Below are 18,979 nucleotides of genomic sequence, written 5' to 3'. Positions count from 1 at the left end.
AATTTTAAATACATACAAATAAGAAGTACATTTCTTCCAGAGTAAAACGAGCCATAAATTGCTTTTCTCCGATGTTGCTGTCACTTATGGTAGGTATTAGAAATCTGACATTACCGACAGGTTTTGGGCTAGTCCATCTCTTCATGGGGGATTCTCAGCATGGCCTTTATTCTTTGTAAAGGCATTCCCAGAAAAAGATTTATACAAAGATGCTGGCCAGCCTGCCTGCTCACTGCACACTTTTTTGGCAGTTGGACGGAGCAACTGCCATTCACTAAGTGCTTTAAAAAATGAGAACCCCCAATGAGAATATGGGCTAGTCCAAAACCTGTGGCTTCTGTCATATTTCTTCTATCTACTGTAATGAAAAGATGAAGGAAAGCACAACCCCGATAGTGTTGTAAGATAGGGTGTGCCCAGGCTACTCGATCACCACTCGAGTTTTGAATCCAAGAAGAAGAAAAGCCGGCACCATCCAATGCTCTTTACTATTTATTGAAGGCTGTCATAATAGTACAGATGTACAAGCAGCGACGTTTCGGAGCGATGTCCTAGCTCCTTTATCAAGCCATGACAGCCACACAAACTATGCATTTACATACAGGTTTATATAGTACATCATATCAACCTTTGTTTGTGTGAGGATAATCTGACCTTAAATTTCTGAGTGGTCTCCCCTACATAGAGGAGACCACACGGACACTTCAAAATATAAATGACATACTGTGAGTCACAGTTGTATATACCCCTAATGTCATATCTTTTACCAGATCTGGGATGAGTAAAATAATCAGCCGGCGTGAGACAAGTGACGTGCGCGTCCTGCCTCTATAGGCGGGCGGATTTTCCGCCCGTGTTCTGCCGTCTCCCTGGCAACGTCTATGACGTTGCAGTGTTGCCCTCCCACATACACAGTTCCCCACTAGGTCCGGCGTACCGGTGGGTGGAACCATCGCTGTGCATTGTGGGATTGAGGGCTGTCTTCGGCGCAGTGCGTGGCTAGGTGAACGGACACATTTCAAAGGTGAGCAGATCTTTCTCATTGGTTCTCTCACTATGAAAATAGTTCCCCATCAGGTCCGGCCTAAGTATGCCTGGCAGGGATTGGCTTATGGAATACTAGCCTGTGATTGGTTAAGGTTGATATGATGTACTATATAAACCTGTATGTAAATGCATAGTTTGTGTGGCTGTCATGGCTTGATAAAGGAGCTAGGACATCGCTCCGAAACGTCGCTGCTTGTACATCTGTACTATTATGACAGCCTTCAATAAATAGTAAAGAGCATTGGATGGTGCCGGCTTTTCTTCTTCTTCTATCTACTGTAAGTGACAGCAACATAGGAGAAAAGTAATTTATGGCTCATTTTACTCTGGAAGAAACTTACTTCTTATTTGTATATGTTTACATGTATTTAAAATTGTAAGATTTTCGGGACAGATGTCCTTTAACCTCTTAACATGAGGTGAGATTGTTCCTATTACTTACATTGTATTACAATTGGGTCACCTCCTCCCATCTTGCTATGTCTTCTCTTCCATCCCAGGGGTCAACTTTGACTATCCAGTGGTCCTTTGTTTTGTTTTTTCTGGAGCGCGACCTATGTTGACCTGAGTCACAATAGCGTGGAGACGGTCTTTCTCCACGTGCCTGAAAATGTGGTTGTCTATAGCATGGGTTTTCAATCTTTTCACTAATTGTACCACTTTTATCACCTGAGAATTTTCAAGTACCACCCATGCGCCTGTGCAGTAGGCACACTGACCAAGAGACCTTAGGGGGATCCTATCGCTGGATCCCCTCGAAAGGGGGAAGCCTCTTTAGCATTCAGGGCCTCCCCCCCCACCCCCAGGTCCCCGCTGTGTTGCCCTGCAGAATAGTTCAGAGTCAGGCCTTAGATCAGAAAGTGAACTTTGTGGAGGCAAGATAGAACCAGTGGCAGGCAAACCTCATGTGTACCACCTGGCCAACAGCAAAGTACCACTGGTGGTACGCGTACCACAGGTTGAAAAGCCCTGGTCTATAGCAACCCACGTTTGTGAGTAGTAGTCATTTCTTTACATTTCCTATTTCCCAGAAATACTACACTATCGGCACTGCTCTTTTTGTCTCCTTTTCTTACCGGTTTCTGGGTTTCCAAACCTGAAATTAATCTACCGGACCTCCTAGAATGTGTTTTACTCTTAGTTTGAGGGAATAAGTTGACATGGATACAGAACCAGCAGATAGTCAAAGACTCGAGATAATCGTGCAGTGAGGTAAGGAGCTTGGCGATAGATCTCAGTGTCACCTGAGTTTAGGTGATACTGGAAACCAAGAGCATGTTAATTATCAGGCCATGAGTGTAGATGGATTAGAGAAGAGGTCCAAGAATGGAACCTTGTGGTTTACCAACAAAAAGATGTGGAGAGGGGCCAGGGCATAGTATTGTTGCAGGAACATCCAGACAGGTAAGAAGACATCCAGCAATGAGCGAGGCCTTGATCGCTAGTGATAAGAGGCTCTTGAGAAGCAGAGAATGATCGCCTGTGTCAAAGGCACCAGGAGGACTGCACTCGACTGGGTCTGACAAAGGGGTTAATACAGAGCCATTCAGACAGTTCTGGATAGATGTGCTGTTCCAGCAGCTTGGATGTGAAGGGGAAATGTGAAATGAGTCGGTAGATAGAGGGCTGTAAGGTCCAAAAAAGGTTTTTTTGAGGTTTGTCGATGCGGAGGGTGCAGCTGACTATGTAGCAGTAGTGATTGGACATTGTAGGAGGACAGAGTGCTCAGAGGTTGCAAAGCATCAGCCATGGAGCAGAGATGGTTACAATTTGTGTGTGTGTGTGTGTTCCAGATGTTTAGAGGCAGTGGGGCAATTGGACACTTCCTGTACAAGTTATTGATCAAAACGAAGTTAATGGTGCAGCCGTGCTTTGCTTGTAGCTCGGAACCCAAACTGACTTGAATTTGTGTAAATTCAAATGCAGAAGAATGGCCGATTAAAGGGAAACTCCAGGAGTTTAATGTTTACCACACCTGTGGGTGCAAGATCACTAATCTCCTTGCCAAAGGGTTCTTCCTCTGGTCCTGGTTATCCTCTTCATTCATCGGGGCCCCAAGATGGATGAGGCATTCTGTCCTGCACATCGGCACTGAGATAAAGGGAACCAACTTCATAGGACAGCTATCTAGGGCTGTGGAGTCGAGAAGTCAGGGCAATTTTGCGCACCCGGAGTTGGAGTTGGAGTCGGAGTCGTTGATTTCATAAACTGAGGAGTCGGGTGATTTTAGTACAAAATCCACAACCCTGTTAAGTATTAGACTAAGGAGTCGGAGCCATTTTGGGTACCCGGAGTCGGAGTCGTGGTTTCATAAACGGAGGAGTCTGAGTCGGAAGATTTTTGTACCGACTCCACAGCCCTGCAGCTACCACATTACCAGTGTGAGTAATGGAATTTGTAATGTGGATGACTGTGAAGACTTCACCCTCCCGCTTCCATGAGTGAAAGCAGAATTATAGGTGAAGAGTCCCTGTGAAATAAGTGGGACATTGACCTCTTTCCTCCTTACTAGTTGGTTGACGGTTTTTTTCTTGGAGATGGGCTTCCATGTGTTAGCATTATAGATTGTTTAATGGTCCCCTTGTGGTGTTTTTTCCAGCATCCTGGAGAACTTGCCACAGTTTCCCTGTGGTTTTTGTAGACCTTATTTACTTCTCTTTGTAAGTAATGTCAGACTGGCTCTGTGGAGGCCATGCCTTGTACTGTGAGATCTGAAATCTATGAAGGCCATACCATTTACTATGAAATTGGATCCCAGAGAGGCTTGTACCATCTGTGAAATGAGCTTTACCATGTGTTATGACAGCAGGGCTCTGTGGGGACCATACCATCTTGTGAGATATAGGCTCTGTGGAGCTTGGATCCTTGTGGTATCTGGATTTGTTTGGGCCATACCACTTGTTGTGAATCAGAAGTGTGGGGGGGGGGGGGGGGTGGGGGAGCAGCGCTGTGCAGTGCATATTATGTCACTTAACTGTCCCTCGGTGGAGCTCACGATCTAATCCCTACCATAGTCCTATGTCTATGTATGTATTATGTAGTGTATATATCGTAGTCTAGAGCCAATTTTTAGGGGGAAGCCCTAAATTAGCTTATCTGTATGTTTTTGGGATTTGGAAGGAGGAAACCCACACAGACACAGGAAGAACATACAAACTCCGTACAGACAGTGCCCTGGCTGGGATTCGAACCCAGCGCTGCAAGGCGAGAGTACTCTAACCACTATGACATTGTGCTATATAACCTTCTTTCTTCTTCTATACTTTTATCCTGTGACATCATCTTCAATATACTTCTTTATTCTTACGGCAGTTTCATCTTTAAAGGGCCATTAATGTAAAATACAGGTGTACACATAGAGTACATTTCTCCCAGATTAAAATGTGCTTCAAAGTGTTAAAAAATGGATACTGTACTTTCCTAAGGGGACCTCTGGATCCTGTAGTGGTTTCACCATGTTGTCCGCCAGACCACCGTTGCCGATCGCTAATCACCCCTCCAGATTGAAGATGCGTGCCACGCTTCTCTTCATACGGGAGCTTGGCTGTACTGTCCAGCCGCTCCCGTGCAGTGCGGGCATGCTCACATGGGTGCAGCATGGCCATGAAGAGGAGCGTGGCCCAGATCTTCCTGGAGGTCCCGATGATCAGCGGCAGGAGTGAGGAGGATACGGGACACCTCTACACGATCCTGAGGCTTCCCTCTTCGTAGGCGAGTCTTTGCTTTTTGAACCAAGGTTCTTTTTGGGTGCACTTTAAATTACCTTTGTCCGATGTTCCTTACAGTAGGCGGTATATTTCTGACAGGTTTTAGACTAGTGGACCTCCTCATGGGGGATTTTCGGGGTTTTCTTTATTTTTAAAAGAACTTACTGAATGGCAGTTGTTCAGTCCATGAGCCACAATAGTGTGCCAATGAGTAGGCAGGTTGGCTGGCAGCTTTGCATAAATCCTTTCCAGTGTTTACTGGAATGAAGCACATACTGAGAATCCCCCATGAAAAGATGGACTAGTCTAAAACCTGTCATTTGTACTGGAAGTGACAGACATAGCAGGAAAGTATTGTGTTCTGTAAGAGATACGTGTGGCTCCCATATTAACTGCTGCTCTTTTTTTTGGCAGGACTCCATCTCCTTCAATGATGTTGCCATCTTCTTCTCAGCGGAGGAATGGGAGATGCTGAGTGATCAGCAGAAGCAGCTCTATGAGGATGTGATGGAGGAAAACTATGAACACTTCCTCTTTTTAGGTAATGTTCTGCCTTTGTTCTCTTCCCAGGAATATGCTGGGATATACAGTATATTACACACAGTAGAATCCCTTTTATAGTAAACTAAGAGTCCGGGCAAAGAATTCCCTTTATAGTAAACTCCAGGGGACCGGGCAAAGTAGTCTATGTCAGAAATTATTATAAGCCCATAAAGTACATTATAGTACTGAATCTTAATTCAGTCAATAATTGGGAGTCATTTCTTTCAGTGCTTCAGCAAGTGAGCACAGACAGCGTCTAAGCTACATCAAAATGTGTGCACAGTGCTCAATATGCAGGGATTTGCATGCAATAATCACACAACAGCTTGCACAGGAAGCATGTGTCTTACCAGGTAATGCAGGTGCAGTACTTATAGTTCACTTTTCTGTCCACATTTCTGTGCAGCCTGGATGCTTGTGCATGGCTGCAATGCTTCAGTATCAAGTCACAGGTGACAGGCAATTCCCTCAGTAATTGGGCAGCAGCTCACACAGGAAGCATATGTCTCACTGGCTGGTGGTTTGGAGGTAAACCACAAAGGCCCAGAGTTGTGTGCAGATAGCGAGCAGGCTAAAAGTGGCTGCCAGCCTGACCACAGCCCATGGGTCTCTGACTGACATATGATGCATGCTCCCGCCAACGTTCCACTATAGCCGGATATAGAATACAACGGGCCAAAAAACAGCTTTACTATAACAGAAGCTCTATTTATACCAGGGCTGTGGAGTCGGTACAAAAATCTTCCGACTTCTCAGTTTATGAAACCTCCGACTCCGGGTACCCAAAATGGCTTTGACTCCGACTCCTTAGTCTAATACTTAACAGGGCTGTGGATTTTGTACAAAAATCATCCGACTCCTCAGTTTATGAAATCAACGACTCCAACTCCGGGTACCCAAAATTGCTCCGACTCCCAACTCCACAGCCCTGATTTATACACAGGTTAGTTGTAGCAGGCGTTACTTCTATACACTAATAATGGGGCTTGGCTGGTACAAGGATGCTTTGTTTACTGAATGCTTACTATAGCAGAGTTTACTATAATGAAAAGGTGAAAAAATAAATTTATATATATATATTTGTTCCAATGTCACTTCTATCTAACCTGTGTCTTTCCTCCCACTCAGGAATTAAAGCGCCCATCATCCTGTCCTGGCTGCAGAAAAGGTCCTCTCCGGATCAGAAGACTTCATCTCCCACCAGGGAGTCTACAGGTACGACATTACTGCGGGTGCTGGTGGCTGAGGATTGCTCTGTTGTGTAAAGCGAATGGTGAAACCTGAAATCCATCCCCTCTCCAGGTTTTCAGTCATCTATTAAAGCGAACCTGAGATTGTTGACTAGCCCTTATTTATACTTACCTGGGGGTTCCTCCAGCCCCTGCCTCCTCGGCCCCTCCACTTTCTACTATGATGTTGTGTACTGTAGTAAATGTGACTGTAATGTATTTCCTCTATCTAAAATGGAACCCAAGGTAGGGATTTTAACTTAAAAAACAATAATGCTATCTGATCTGAGGGGTTGGTCAAATCAAGTAGAGGCAATCCCTGCCACTCTGCGCCACTCCTGTGGCCTGCATTGGCTCAGTTTCGTTTTCCTGACCGCTGGGGTCTCTACGCAGGAAACTCCGCTCTGTGTCTGTCTCACAGAGCGGAGTTCAGGGAGGCGGGGAATGGCTGTACAGTGGCAGAGCTACCCAATGACAGCTAGGGAAACATTTTAGGATCTCCACCAGTGGGCGTTTTAAAGTGAACCTAAACCATATTAAATAGTTTCACTTACCTGAGCTTCTACCAGCCCCCGCAGCCATCCTGTGCCCGCGCCAGTCCTCAATGATCCTCTGGTCCCCCGTGGCTTAGTTTCGATTCTGCCAGCAGCCAACTACGCCCTGGCTGTGCCCATCCTCATAAGCGTTTGTCAGCGAGAGCATCCTGCGCAGACGCAGTAAGAGAACACCTCATACAGCACAGGACACTCTCACCGAAGTGAACGTATAAGAGGATGCTCACAGGCGCAGTGGACTGCCGGCAGAATCAAAACGAAGCCACAGAGGCTCGTTGATGACTGGTGCAGGCACAGGACAGCTGTGAGGGGCTGGTAGAAGCCCCAGGTAAGTGAAACTTTTAATATGGTTTAGGTTCACTTTAGCAGAGACTACCTCTCCTTCCTTTCCCTCGAGATTGTCAACATGCTGCACGTCGGCAATTTTGGCATAGCCTGGGGGGCACACAGAGGCATGACATGCAGCAGGGAACATGGCTCTGTGCCTCATCTGATCCCCCCCCCCCCCCCCCCCCACCCCTCCCTGCGCTGCCTTGTGTACACTTTAAGACCTTTGCAAAATAAACTTTGCATATGTAAATATTGGTCACTTTTGCTAACCATTCTGTATTCATGTCGTGGCAGATCCTGTAGCCAATCATGTGACAGAGAAGACTGCGGATGTAGAACAAGCGGACACGCACACAGACGATGCAAGGAAAACTCGTAAAAAATCCTCTAAAGGGGTCCGGCTGAATGGAAATGTGGACGGCATGACATCGTTTCCTCACGGCCGGAACCTGAGACAACGCAAACAGTTCTACTGCTCCCAGTGCGAAAAGTGCTTCAAGCACAACTCCGCTTTAGAAGCTCATCTTCGGGTCCACAATGGAGTCAAACCTCACCAGTGCAGCCTGTGTGATAAATCCTTCAGCTACAAGTCTGCGCTTATCGTGCATCGCCGGAAACACGCCAAGTCCTCTGCCAGTCCAACCCCAGATGCAGAAAATAAAAATCCAGAGGCTTCATCAAGTCCAATGCCCAACACCAGCTCCAGGAGCACAAGTGCTAATGATGTGAGCAATCAGACTGATGCGAATACTGTCTCACACCCCAGCACTTCCAGTTCGGGCCCCAGCAGCCCTACTGTGTCCCCCAGACCCCCTGGCTACCTTCCACAAAAGGAAAGCGAAAAGCCTCTCAAGTGCAATTACTGTGAGAAAAGGTTCAATGACAAGACGATATTAGAAGCCCACCATCGCATTCACACCGGGAAGCAGGCCTACGCGTGCAAATTGTGCAAAGATACTTTCTCCAAACCGTCACTCCTCGCGGCTCACATCAACACCCACACGGAAGGCAAACCTCACCAGTGTGACCAGTGCGACAAGAATTTCAATGACCATTCGCTTCTGCTGGCTCACAAGAGGACCCACACGGGCGAAAAGCCTCACAGGTGCAGCCACTGTACGAAGTGGTTTCCCAACCGTAGCTCCCTGCTGGAGCACGAAGAAACCCACCTGAGGCCAAAGCCGTACAAATGCAAACACTGCGATAAGAGCTTCAACGACAAGACTCTCCTAATGACTCACGAGGGAGTCCACACCGACACCAAGCCCTTCAAGTGTTCTCAGTGCAGCGAGAGCTTCTTCCTGAAGACTCAGCTGGCAGCTCACCAGGCCATGCATGCTCCCGAGAAACCCTTCCCCTGCACCCAGTGCGATCGCAGCTTCAACAAGAAAGAGACGCTCTTGGCTCACATTCGAGTGCACAACATGCAGAGTGTGCAGGCACAGAGACATTTCAAGAAGTGAGAGATGCGATCTGGGATTGACTCATCTTGACTTAAAACTTTGGATAACCAATGCCGGTTCGTACAAACTAATTAGAGCCATGACTCTACGACCATAAATAATGCACTTCGTTATTCCTCTGGCGCTAATCTGCATACTTGCTCTACTTTGAGTCTCCCTTTTTGACAGCAAGCTGTGGCAGTGTTGGAAAACTGCTTTAGGAGAAGCATAGTCCTCTTATATTCAAAAACTGCTTTCCTCCGCAGCGGATGTCCCTATCATCAGTGGAAAGACGTTTCTGCAGCTTTTTTTTAATAGTTGACGAATCACAAGTAGAGGCTGGCTGTGTTTTTTTTTTTTTTTTTTTTTTTTTTTTTTTTTTTTTCCTTTGTGTAGGACCTCTGAGCTCCATCTCAGCCTGAGAACTGGCTATCCTATGTACTGGCAGCGCAGCATTCCACCATTACCTAACTGATTTCAGAGCATAAAGGAATGCCAGAGCTTATTTATCAAGACCGATGCAGAGAGAAGAAAAGGTGGAACAGCTGTCCACAGCCATGAATCAGGTTCCAGAAGATAAAAAAGGAACTACATTTGTTGACTCCGAGCATGTGCTTTACTTTTTGTGCAATTCTCTGCAGCTGTCTTGATAAATAAGTCTCTGTGTGTCTGTAAAACAGGAATGCTTTCATGAAAATGAGAATTCAGGCGCTAGTCTCTCCAACCGAGGAGCTAGAAGGACATTTTTAGGAGTCTAAACCTCCAGAGTTCTAGATCCAACTTTCATTTTTAAGGGCGTACAGGTTCCTGGGATTTGTCCAGCCCTGGTTTTAGGATTATCTGTCTGCTCGTCTTCAAGTAAGACAGATCATTTATTAGGTATTCTCTACATAAATGAGAATGTAGAATTTCACACAGAGCCTCTCTATCATTACACAGCACTTAGTGTGTTGTTTTTTTGTTTTTTTTGACTGTAAGTGAAAAAGTTGTCCTCCTGTAGGAAGATGGGGGGGGACATGTAGGCCGTTTTGGCAGCTGACTACATCTTGGATGGGTGCCTTCCAGAAGAGACTGTTCTTGGCCATTAAATTGTCACTATTTTAGCCTGAGATGCTGTATAGACCTGCAGTTTTGGTTTCCCAAAGTAATCATTAAAGAGAGCCTGAGGTGGGCACAAGAAAAAAAAAAAAAGTAGGCTACCTCATCTATGGGGCTTAGCGGATCAGGTAGCTGTAAAAACTGCTGCTCCATGCCACTCCTGTGGGCCGCATTTGCCCACTTTCACTCTCGTGACCTATATGACACTGAGATGAGATTTATTCTCTCATCCAGCATGCTGGGAGGAGGGGAATCTTTCATCCAAAAATATATTCGTTACCTGCCAGGTGTCATCTCGGACTTCTTCCTCCCATCAGGGTACGTTTCCACTTGTGTGTTGCGATTCCATCGTGGAAAACTCGGCAACGAATCCGCATGTAGGTGTAGATTCGTTCGCATTTCCATGCGGATTTTTACAAGGAATCGCTCGCGGTTTGCGCTATGCGATTTTAACCATGTCAATGCTGGCAAGCATTGACATGGGTTTTTCAGCGGAAACGCCGGGAAAACCGCAAGACTGATATGCTTGTGGTTTTCCTATTAAATTAGCAGCGATTCATGTGCGGCATGCGAATTCTGACGGCTCTGCCGTGCAGATTTTTTTCTGCACAGAATCCCACACAAGTGGAAACAGCCCCATCCACTTGTAGTGGTTATGCGAATCTGCATGCAGAAAACGCATGCAGAAAACGCATGCAGATTCGCTCTAGTGGAAACGGGCCCTCAGAAATTTTTGAGTAACTTGGTTCCAGCTTTTACACATAGACAGGTGATGAGACAGGAGAATGTGATTGATTCCCTGAGCGTCTCGCCCTCACATGATACTTTGCAAGCTCTATAGACCAATTGTAGCAGGGTGAGGCTCAGGAACTCTGGTTATATCTTAGGCCAGGGATGAGGAAAGCCTTCTACTGTAACACCTGTGTGCCTGAATACGTTTTTGAGTATTGCTGATAGAAGCAGTTATTGCAGAGGATAGTTTAGGCCTTGCCCGTCCCTGATGTTTATCCGCTACAGCAGATATATATCCTCGTGTGTTGCTGATAGATGCTCTGCACTGTGCAGATTCTCATTTTTTTTTTTTAATTTTTCTTTAACCATAGCAGCTTGTGTAAAAAAATCATCTAAGTACGCCAGGCAAGGCCGGTTATAGTCAGAAACACAGATTACCAGGTTGATGTTCTGTATTAGTTCTTTTCTTCCACAATGTTAATATAGTCACCTTCTCCTATTGGACATTAAGTGTATTGTTTTAAACAAGGGTATGACCCTGCTTACTGACATTCTATACCTTGAACAGGCCTCCTGACTGGTGGAAAGCAAACAAGCTTCATTTGGCCCAGTGACAGCATTATCATGTAATAAAAAGTTTTGATGCATCGAAGTGCACAAACAGGAGCAAGTCCTTCGATCACTCTGCTGTTCAAACCAATGTGAAAAGAGTAGCTGTTCATTTTAGATCTGGAAACGTCAAAAAAAAAATACAATGAGGTGGATTCACAAAACTAACCAAGCCTTACCCATAGGAAAGCAGAGATCATTTATGAGAAGCTTTGAGAATAAACTTCAAGTATCTATTATGCAGCTTCTATAAGGCATAATGTATACATGTTGAAATGCAAATAATGTATTCCAGAAATGTGTGTTTAACCTACACCCAAATCTTGAAGTGACCCATAAAGAGAAACTGACCAAGAATTGAACTTTATCCCAGTCAGTAGCTGATACTCCCTTTTAAATGAGAAATCTATTCCTTTTCACAAACGGACCATAAGGAGGCGCTGTATGACTGATATTGTGGTGAAACATCTACCACAAGAAACTCTGAGGACCGTGGTACTCCTGGCAGTTTCCTGTCTGTGAACCTTGTTGCATTGTGGGAAATGGCTGTTTACAGCTGTTTACAACTGCCAAAAAAGCATGCAGCAGCTACATCACCTGCCAAACAGTATAATGTCCGAATGTAAATCAGGGATTTAAAAGATTTTACAATGGGCAAATGCTGACTAAATCATTTATACATTATTGTAAAAATGAAGCACTTCTCTTTTATTACACTATTTTCACTGGAGTTCCTCTTTAAGTCAGACTAAAAGTCCCTTTATGTTTTGGAGGGTCATACTGCAGTAACATGCACCATTTCATAGGTTAAAGTGGGCCTGAACTCAGAACTGCCTCTCTGTTCTTAAAGGAAACCTTGAAAGGACTTAAAAAAAAAAAAAAAAAAAGTTTAACTTCCCTGGGGCTTCTGCCAGCTGCCCTGTGCCGTCACAGAATGATCCTCTGGTCCCTGCCTCGGGTAAGTTTCGGTATCTCCGACTTGCAAGAAAACCTCATACTGCGCCTACGTAGTACGCTCCCCACAACGGGAGGGCGGAGGACACGGCCGGCAGGCGCAGTGGCCACGGACTTGTAAATAGGCAACACCAAAACTGAGCCACGGCGAGGGACGGGAGGATCGTTACGAGACCGCGCGGGCACAGGGCAAGTGCAGGGGACTGACAGAAGCCCCAGTGAAACTTTTTTTTTTTAATTTAAAGTCCTGATATGTTTACTTTAAAAGATAAGTAACAGAGTAACAACCTTTAAAAGAAAAACTTTTTTGTTACAGCTGATACAAATCCTGCATTAAATCTGCAGTGTGCCTACTTCTTGCTTTCATGGAAGCAGACAGAGTTAACATCCTGTGTTTACAAATTAGCTGCTTTACTGAGGCAGCTGATTCAGAAGAACAAATTACAATTGTAATTAGTCACAGATGAGGGGGAGTTAGACAGGCTAAACTCTCAATTCATAACTGGTGCATTGCTCTGTTTTCCTTCTGCCCGTTCAAGAGTTCAGGTCCACTTTAGCTCGCAGACTTCTGGCAGGAAGTACCTGCTGCTGAATCTAGCCTAGGTTATGGAAATAGGAAGCTGGAAAGACTGTTCTCACCCTCTCCAATCTGCATGGTGGATTTCACAGACTGCGAATGTGCAGCATTTGTGTTCTCACGCATCTCCCCCCTCACAGTCTACTGGTCCCATAGCTTGTGTGCCTGTATCCAAAACTCCTCGGCTTTAGGTCACGCCAAGGTCTGTATTCAATGAAACTTTATCCCGAGAGATGTTTTCTCGTTTAACGTGCTGAAAGCATTTTCGGTATTTAGCAAGTGAAAAGGGGCTAAAAGGTAGGTAAAGTGGTATTAAAGGACTTAAAGCCAGTGGGTACCGGATTAAAAATTAAAAAGTCAGATACTCACCTAAGGAGAGGGAAGGCTCGGTCCTAATGAGCCTTCCCTCTCCCGGTGCCCTCGGTGCTGCGCTGGCTCCCCCGTTCGCGTCCGCCGCCGCAGGGACTTCGGAGGTCTTCGGGAGCACTCGGGCTTCCGAAGACAGGCCGCTCCATACTACGTACGCGCGAGTGTGTCATAGAGTGCGCGCGCATGCGTAGTATGGAGCGGCCGCGTCATCGGGAGCCCGAGTGCTCCCGAAGGCTTTCAAAAGCTCCCGAAGGCATGCGGAAGTGGCAGTATTTGACCGAACTGGTCGAATACTGCCACGGGGGATCCTGCGTGGGACCGGGCACCGGGAGAGGAAAGCGAAGGCTCATTAGGACCGAGCCTTCCCTCTCCTTAGGTGAGTATCTGACTTTTTCTTTTTTAATCCGGTAAACATTCACTTTAAGAGGAGAACACACACAAAAAAAGTGTGACTTGCCCCATGGCCATTGCAGTCCTCCGTGCAGACTATCAGCGCCTCCCTTGTTACTGTCTAGCGCTCTGGTATCATAATCCAGCCTGTAGCGCAGGCCCCGACACTGCCCAGGGTTGCCCTATCATTTTGCGATTAAAATCGCTGCTTTAAAAATCCTGCACCTGCGCAGTTCTCTTAGCCGCTAGTGCCGCGATTTTAATCGCAAACTGATAGGGTGGGCCTGTACTACAGCTTGGATTATGATAACAGAGCGCCAGACAGTGACAAGGGAGGTGCTGATGGTCTGCAAGGAGGACTTTTTGTGTGTGTGTGTTCGCCTCGTAAGTCCTTTAAATTTGCGCCATCTTCTTTCAAATACATTTTTTCCCTTGCTGAGTTCTGAGAAAGCTACTCATTCATATGGTGAGAAAATATCTGCCAGTAATTTTAGGGAAAAGGTTAATGGAATCCGAGCCAGAGTGTCCAGTGCCCCATGGTGGGTGTGAGGTGGTAAATCCAGTACAGGCTCCTCCCCCTGTCCAGTAGTGTATGTACACAAAACTCCATCCTATCCAGGTAAATTGAGAGGGCCAGAGATTTTTATGTCCTCTTTCGAGCTGTGGTTTTAGATCATTATTTATAGGGTATAAATAAAACAGCTACATGTAGTAAAAGGGTACTGGATTTAAGCCTGGCCACGCTAAGAACTGTCATATTTATAGGGATACATTTGAGGCCCCTTTTACACTTGCCTTGCAAGTGTGCGTTGCGTTGTTTACCTCAGGGTAAAGCAACGACAATGCAAGGTAATGGGGCCTAGCACACTTACCGCGTTGGGCCTGAAGTGCCCAAATGGCCATCGATCCCCGCAAAGTCAACAGCATTTTACCGTAGCACTCCTGGGGCTTCTCCTATCCTCCTCGGCCCCACTGCTGCTGGCCAGGGCCGGTTTTCGCGGCTGCACTCCCTTGTCCCCCAAGTATGGACTGTGCCTGTTTGGAGAGACCCTGCCTTAGGGACATTGGCCTCCTGGATAGATCAGGAAGCCTCTGAGGTAGGTAGGTATCTTTTCATTTTGTGTTTTTTACGGGTGCACTTTAAAGGGGAACTTCAGCCCAAACAAACTTACTGTCATAAAGTTACATTAGGTATGTTAATTAAAATTGGTAATATCTCTTACCTTGTTTTAAAAGAACAGGCAAATGTTTGTAATTTCATGGGGGCAGCCATCATTTTGGTTGAAAGGGGGTGACAGGGAGCAAGAGACACAGTTCCAACTGTCCTGTGTCCTGATCACCCCTCCCAGCTGTGAATGGTAGGCTTCAAATCTCAAATTGAGAAAAAAAATTGCGCCAAAATAGCAGGAGATCAACATCAGAAATCCCAACATGCTTTGCACAGCATCATGGGAAAAATGCCCGGGCAATTTCCTTCTGTGCAGCTAAAAATGAGGCTTGGGGAAAAAAAAAGTTCTGATGCTGTGAAACTGTTAAACACCAAGCCTTTTCAGTGCTGCTGAGTAGATTTTTAGTCCAGAGGTTCACTTTAAGGACTTTCAGATTTAACCAATTTTCCAGTATTCAAGTATTACAGCAACAAGTGAGAGTGGATTCTATAACAGGCACTCTGGAGAGACAGATCTGTGTTAGGGACTCTGCCTTACCTTTTGCTAGTCAGTCTCTGCTTGTGAGATCTGAGTGATGCTGGAATTCTTGAATTCTCTGCTGCTTCTGTGCGGTGGCGCCAGCTATAGGCTGATCCTCTTCATTACACTAAAGATCATAATGGCCAAACGGAGTGACAGTTTCGTTGCATTAGATAACCTTTTGTTTTGCAGAATAGTCAGCTTGTTAACATTTCAGTTTATGGGGATCTGTGAGCCTCTAAGTACAGAAAAATAGAAAACCTGTTCCTCTGTTTTAACAGATTTTTGTAGAAAAATAAAAGTTTAAAACTCTCTATTCAGTGTTGCATCACTAGTCCCAGCAATATATTTTGTTATGTAAAGTATAACTGCCCTCTGCTCCACCTATAATCCCTGAATGACTCCAGTCATACTTGGAAAATATGAGGGTTTGATTGTACAGAAAATATGAATTGATTTTTCAAAGCAGTTTTAGAGGCGCACTCTTTGGGGCATCACTTGCTTATTGGGGGGGGGGGGGACTCTGCGTGGCAGTTGATGAGGGACATTCTGTGCATTGTCAGGCTATTCACATGTGTGACAAACTGTAACCAAAGGTAATAAGAATTACTAATTATTAAGAATTTAAAGAGAAACTCACAAGACAAGACAAATAACATTTATATCGCGCTTTTCTCCTGGCGGACTCAAAGCGCCAGAGCAGCAGCCACTAGGACACGCTCTATAGGCAGTAGCAGTGTTAGGAAGACTTGCCTAAGGTCCCCTACTGAATAGGTGCTGGCTTACTGATCAGGCAGAGCCGAGATTCGAACCCTGGTCTCTTGTGTCAGGCAGAGCCCTTAACCATTACACCATCCAGCCACCTTACACCATCCAGCCACCAACTGTAACCAAGAATTGAACTTCATCCCAATCAGTAGCTGATACCCCCTTTCCCAGATCTCAAATGGATCATCAGGGGGCTCTGTATGGATGATATTGTGTTGAAACCCCTCCCACACTGTGATGTCAGCGCCTCACAGCACTGAGATGCTGACAGCACACTGGGAGCCTTGTTGCATTGTGGGAAATAACAGCTATTTCCAACTGCCAAAAAAAGCAAACAGCATCTCCTTCCACTGCCATCACTTGCCATATGATAAATTTAAGAATGTAAATCAGGACACGGACTAAATCATTTATACATAATTATTGCAAAAATTAAGCACTTTTGTTCATTACATTATTTTCACTGGAGTTCCTTTTTAAGGCTCCTTATGAGTAAACAGGGGGAGTCTTACATCTCCATATGCCCAACTCTGAATTCAAGATTTCTCAATCAATTGGTACAAGGAGTAATCAGGACAATTATTTTTAAAATAATTTATTTTATATATACATAAAGTTGTTAGAACAATAGCAAATTGGATCAAAATTATTGGATAATACAAAATCCCAAGATACATCTTAATATAAGCTTGCAACACAATTTCAGAGCAGAATTAACCACAAGATGTTAATGGCAATGACCAATAAATCGCAAGTAGGCCGCTGGTAGCATAAAAGACCGCTGTTGAGCCTGTGTATGGGGCTTAAGAAATGTAATCGCTCAATCTCTATTTCCCTATCAAGTCATAAGCTTGGACTTCACAATATATATAAAAAAAAGTAGAGAAAAATGAACCCAAAGTTAAGATATTCCCAGTTTGCAATGCCAGGAAGATCAATGTTTAGGGTGACTATACGATATAGAGAATCAACAAATATCCAAGCATAGAACTTAATTGGCTTTAATATAATTGAAATTTATATTTACCAACTATATGGGATCCTGCCGGGCCTATGGTGTCACCCCGATCTCCCTCTCTCTGGAGCCTTTTTAGGTGTGAGTTTGCAGCCGATGCTTGTAGGGTGAGACAGTCTGGCTGTCCTGTTGTTTGAGAGTGTCTTTCAGCGACTGTGTCCCCTAATTTATGCCTCATTTCTATCTAAAACTCAACCCCAGGAATTAACCACCCTGCCATTCTATTAAGATCGCCAGGGTGGATGCGCAGCAGTATTTTTTTTAATCCCCATCGTGTAGCTAGCCTAGCGCTAGCTACATGATGCCCCCCTTCCTGCGCTATCCCCTCCGATCGCTGCCAGCGCACTCGCCCATAAGGAAATCCCGTTCTGAACGGGATTTCCTTGAGGGCTTCCCCCGGCGCCATGGCGACGTCGTGCCATTACCCGGAGTTCCGATCCACCCTGCAGCGCTGCCTGGCACGGGGTCTGGTGGGGGGTGGACCTCTATAGCGGCGCGTAGCGGTGATGATCAGAGTAGACACGCAGCAAGCAAAGTGCTTGCTGCGTGTTTGAAAAAAAAATGAAGCAAATCGGCCCAGCGGGGCCTGAGTGGCGCCCTCCGGCGGTAATGGACGAGCTGAGCTCATCCATACCGCTAAGGAGGTTAACCTCTTTCCAATCAGGAATTGAAGGGTGTATTCTTCAGGTTAAGTGTTACTAGTTAATTTAAATATTCCCTTTTAAATATTAATTTTCTTTGGACCCGCAATGTCCTCCACTACCTGTAAATGGCACTAATGCCTTACATATCATGATTGTGATATCTTCCAGCAGATGGCACTATTCTCTTAAAGAGGAACTGTAACATCAAAATGTCCCCTGGGGGGTACTCACCTCGGGTGGGGGAAGCCTCAGGATCCTAATGAAGCTTCCCACGCCGTCCTCCGTCCCTCGGGGGTCTTGCTGCAGCCCTCCGTACAGCGGCGATGTAAATATTTACCTTCCCGGCTCCTGCGCAGGCGCTCTGGTGGCTGTCGGCTCTGAAGTAGGCGGAAATACCCGATCGTCGTCGGGTCTGCTCTACTGCGCAGGCGCAAGTCTCCGGCGCCTGCGCAGTAGAGCGGACCCGACTGAGATCGGGTATTTCTGTCTAGTTCCGAGCCGAAAGCAGCCACAGCGCCCCCGCTGGAGCCTGCAAAGGTAAATATTGAACTGGCAGTTGGGTCTGTCGCCGGCTGTTCGGAGGGCTGCAGCGAGACCCCCGTGGGACAGAGGATGGCGTGGGAAGCCTCATTAGGATCCGGAGGCTTCCCCCACCCGAGGTGAGTACCCCCAGGGGATCTTTTTGATGTTACAGAGTCTCTTTAAATAACGTGACCTTAAAGTATTACAAAAATAAGAAACTTTGAATGTCCCCCCCCTCCTTTCCCCCCAATCCAAAGTACATATTAATTGGTATCATTTCTGGAACAATACACAGAGTAGGCTTTGTGAATACACAACCAGTCGAAAGTAGCCCCTTCTACCAAATTCAGCTGGTATTTTCCTTGTGTCTGGTCAACAATAAAGTTACTCATTACAGTTTTCTATAAACATGCCGGCTTCTTGGTCTGCAGAAAATCTTAGAACCGTCTTTTATATATGATAAAATATATGGCATATACTGTATATGTATTTCAGCTTTTACCTATCTATATAAAAGAATGAAAATAATGTTTAGCCTATCACTATGGATAAGACATACTATTTATATATTTAGTATTCCCAAAGATGAAAGGATTCATACAAGAAATGTCTTACATCATCTCTATTCATATTCTAACTCCGAGCTGTCTTTAGCCTGCCCTAGACTTAAAGCAGATCCGAGATGAAAAGCTAACTATAACAAGTAACTTGTCTATATATCTTTTCTAAAGTTTAGATAGTTTACACAGCAAATCTAGCTG

General features: G+C 45.4%; 1 protein-coding gene across 1 annotated transcript in view; it reads left to right on the top strand.

Annotated features, from left to right (window-relative positions):
* Positions 1–289: 289 nt before the first annotated feature.
* Positions 290–18,979, top strand: part of LOC137519298 (zinc finger protein 271-like) — a 78,316-nt gene continuing 59,626 nt past the window's right edge. Inside the window, exons 1-4 of the mRNA XM_068238244.1 lie at positions 290–360; positions 5,169–5,295; positions 6,426–6,512; positions 7,705–8,869. Coding sequence (XP_068094345.1) covers positions 304–360; positions 5,169–5,295; positions 6,426–6,512; positions 7,705–8,869 — 1,436 coding nt within the window. The 5' untranslated portion in view covers positions 290–303. The remainder of the gene's footprint in view (positions 361–5,168; positions 5,296–6,425; positions 6,513–7,704; positions 8,870–18,979) is intronic.

This window comes from Hyperolius riggenbachi, chromosome 5 (assembly GCF_040937935.1).
Source record: "Hyperolius riggenbachi isolate aHypRig1 chromosome 5, aHypRig1.pri, whole genome shotgun sequence".
NCBI lineage: Eukaryota > Metazoa > Chordata > Amphibia > Anura > Hyperoliidae > Hyperolius > Hyperolius riggenbachi.
The sequence above is the reverse complement of the archived record's forward strand: the minus strand, read 5'-3'. Positions and strand labels throughout refer to the sequence as shown.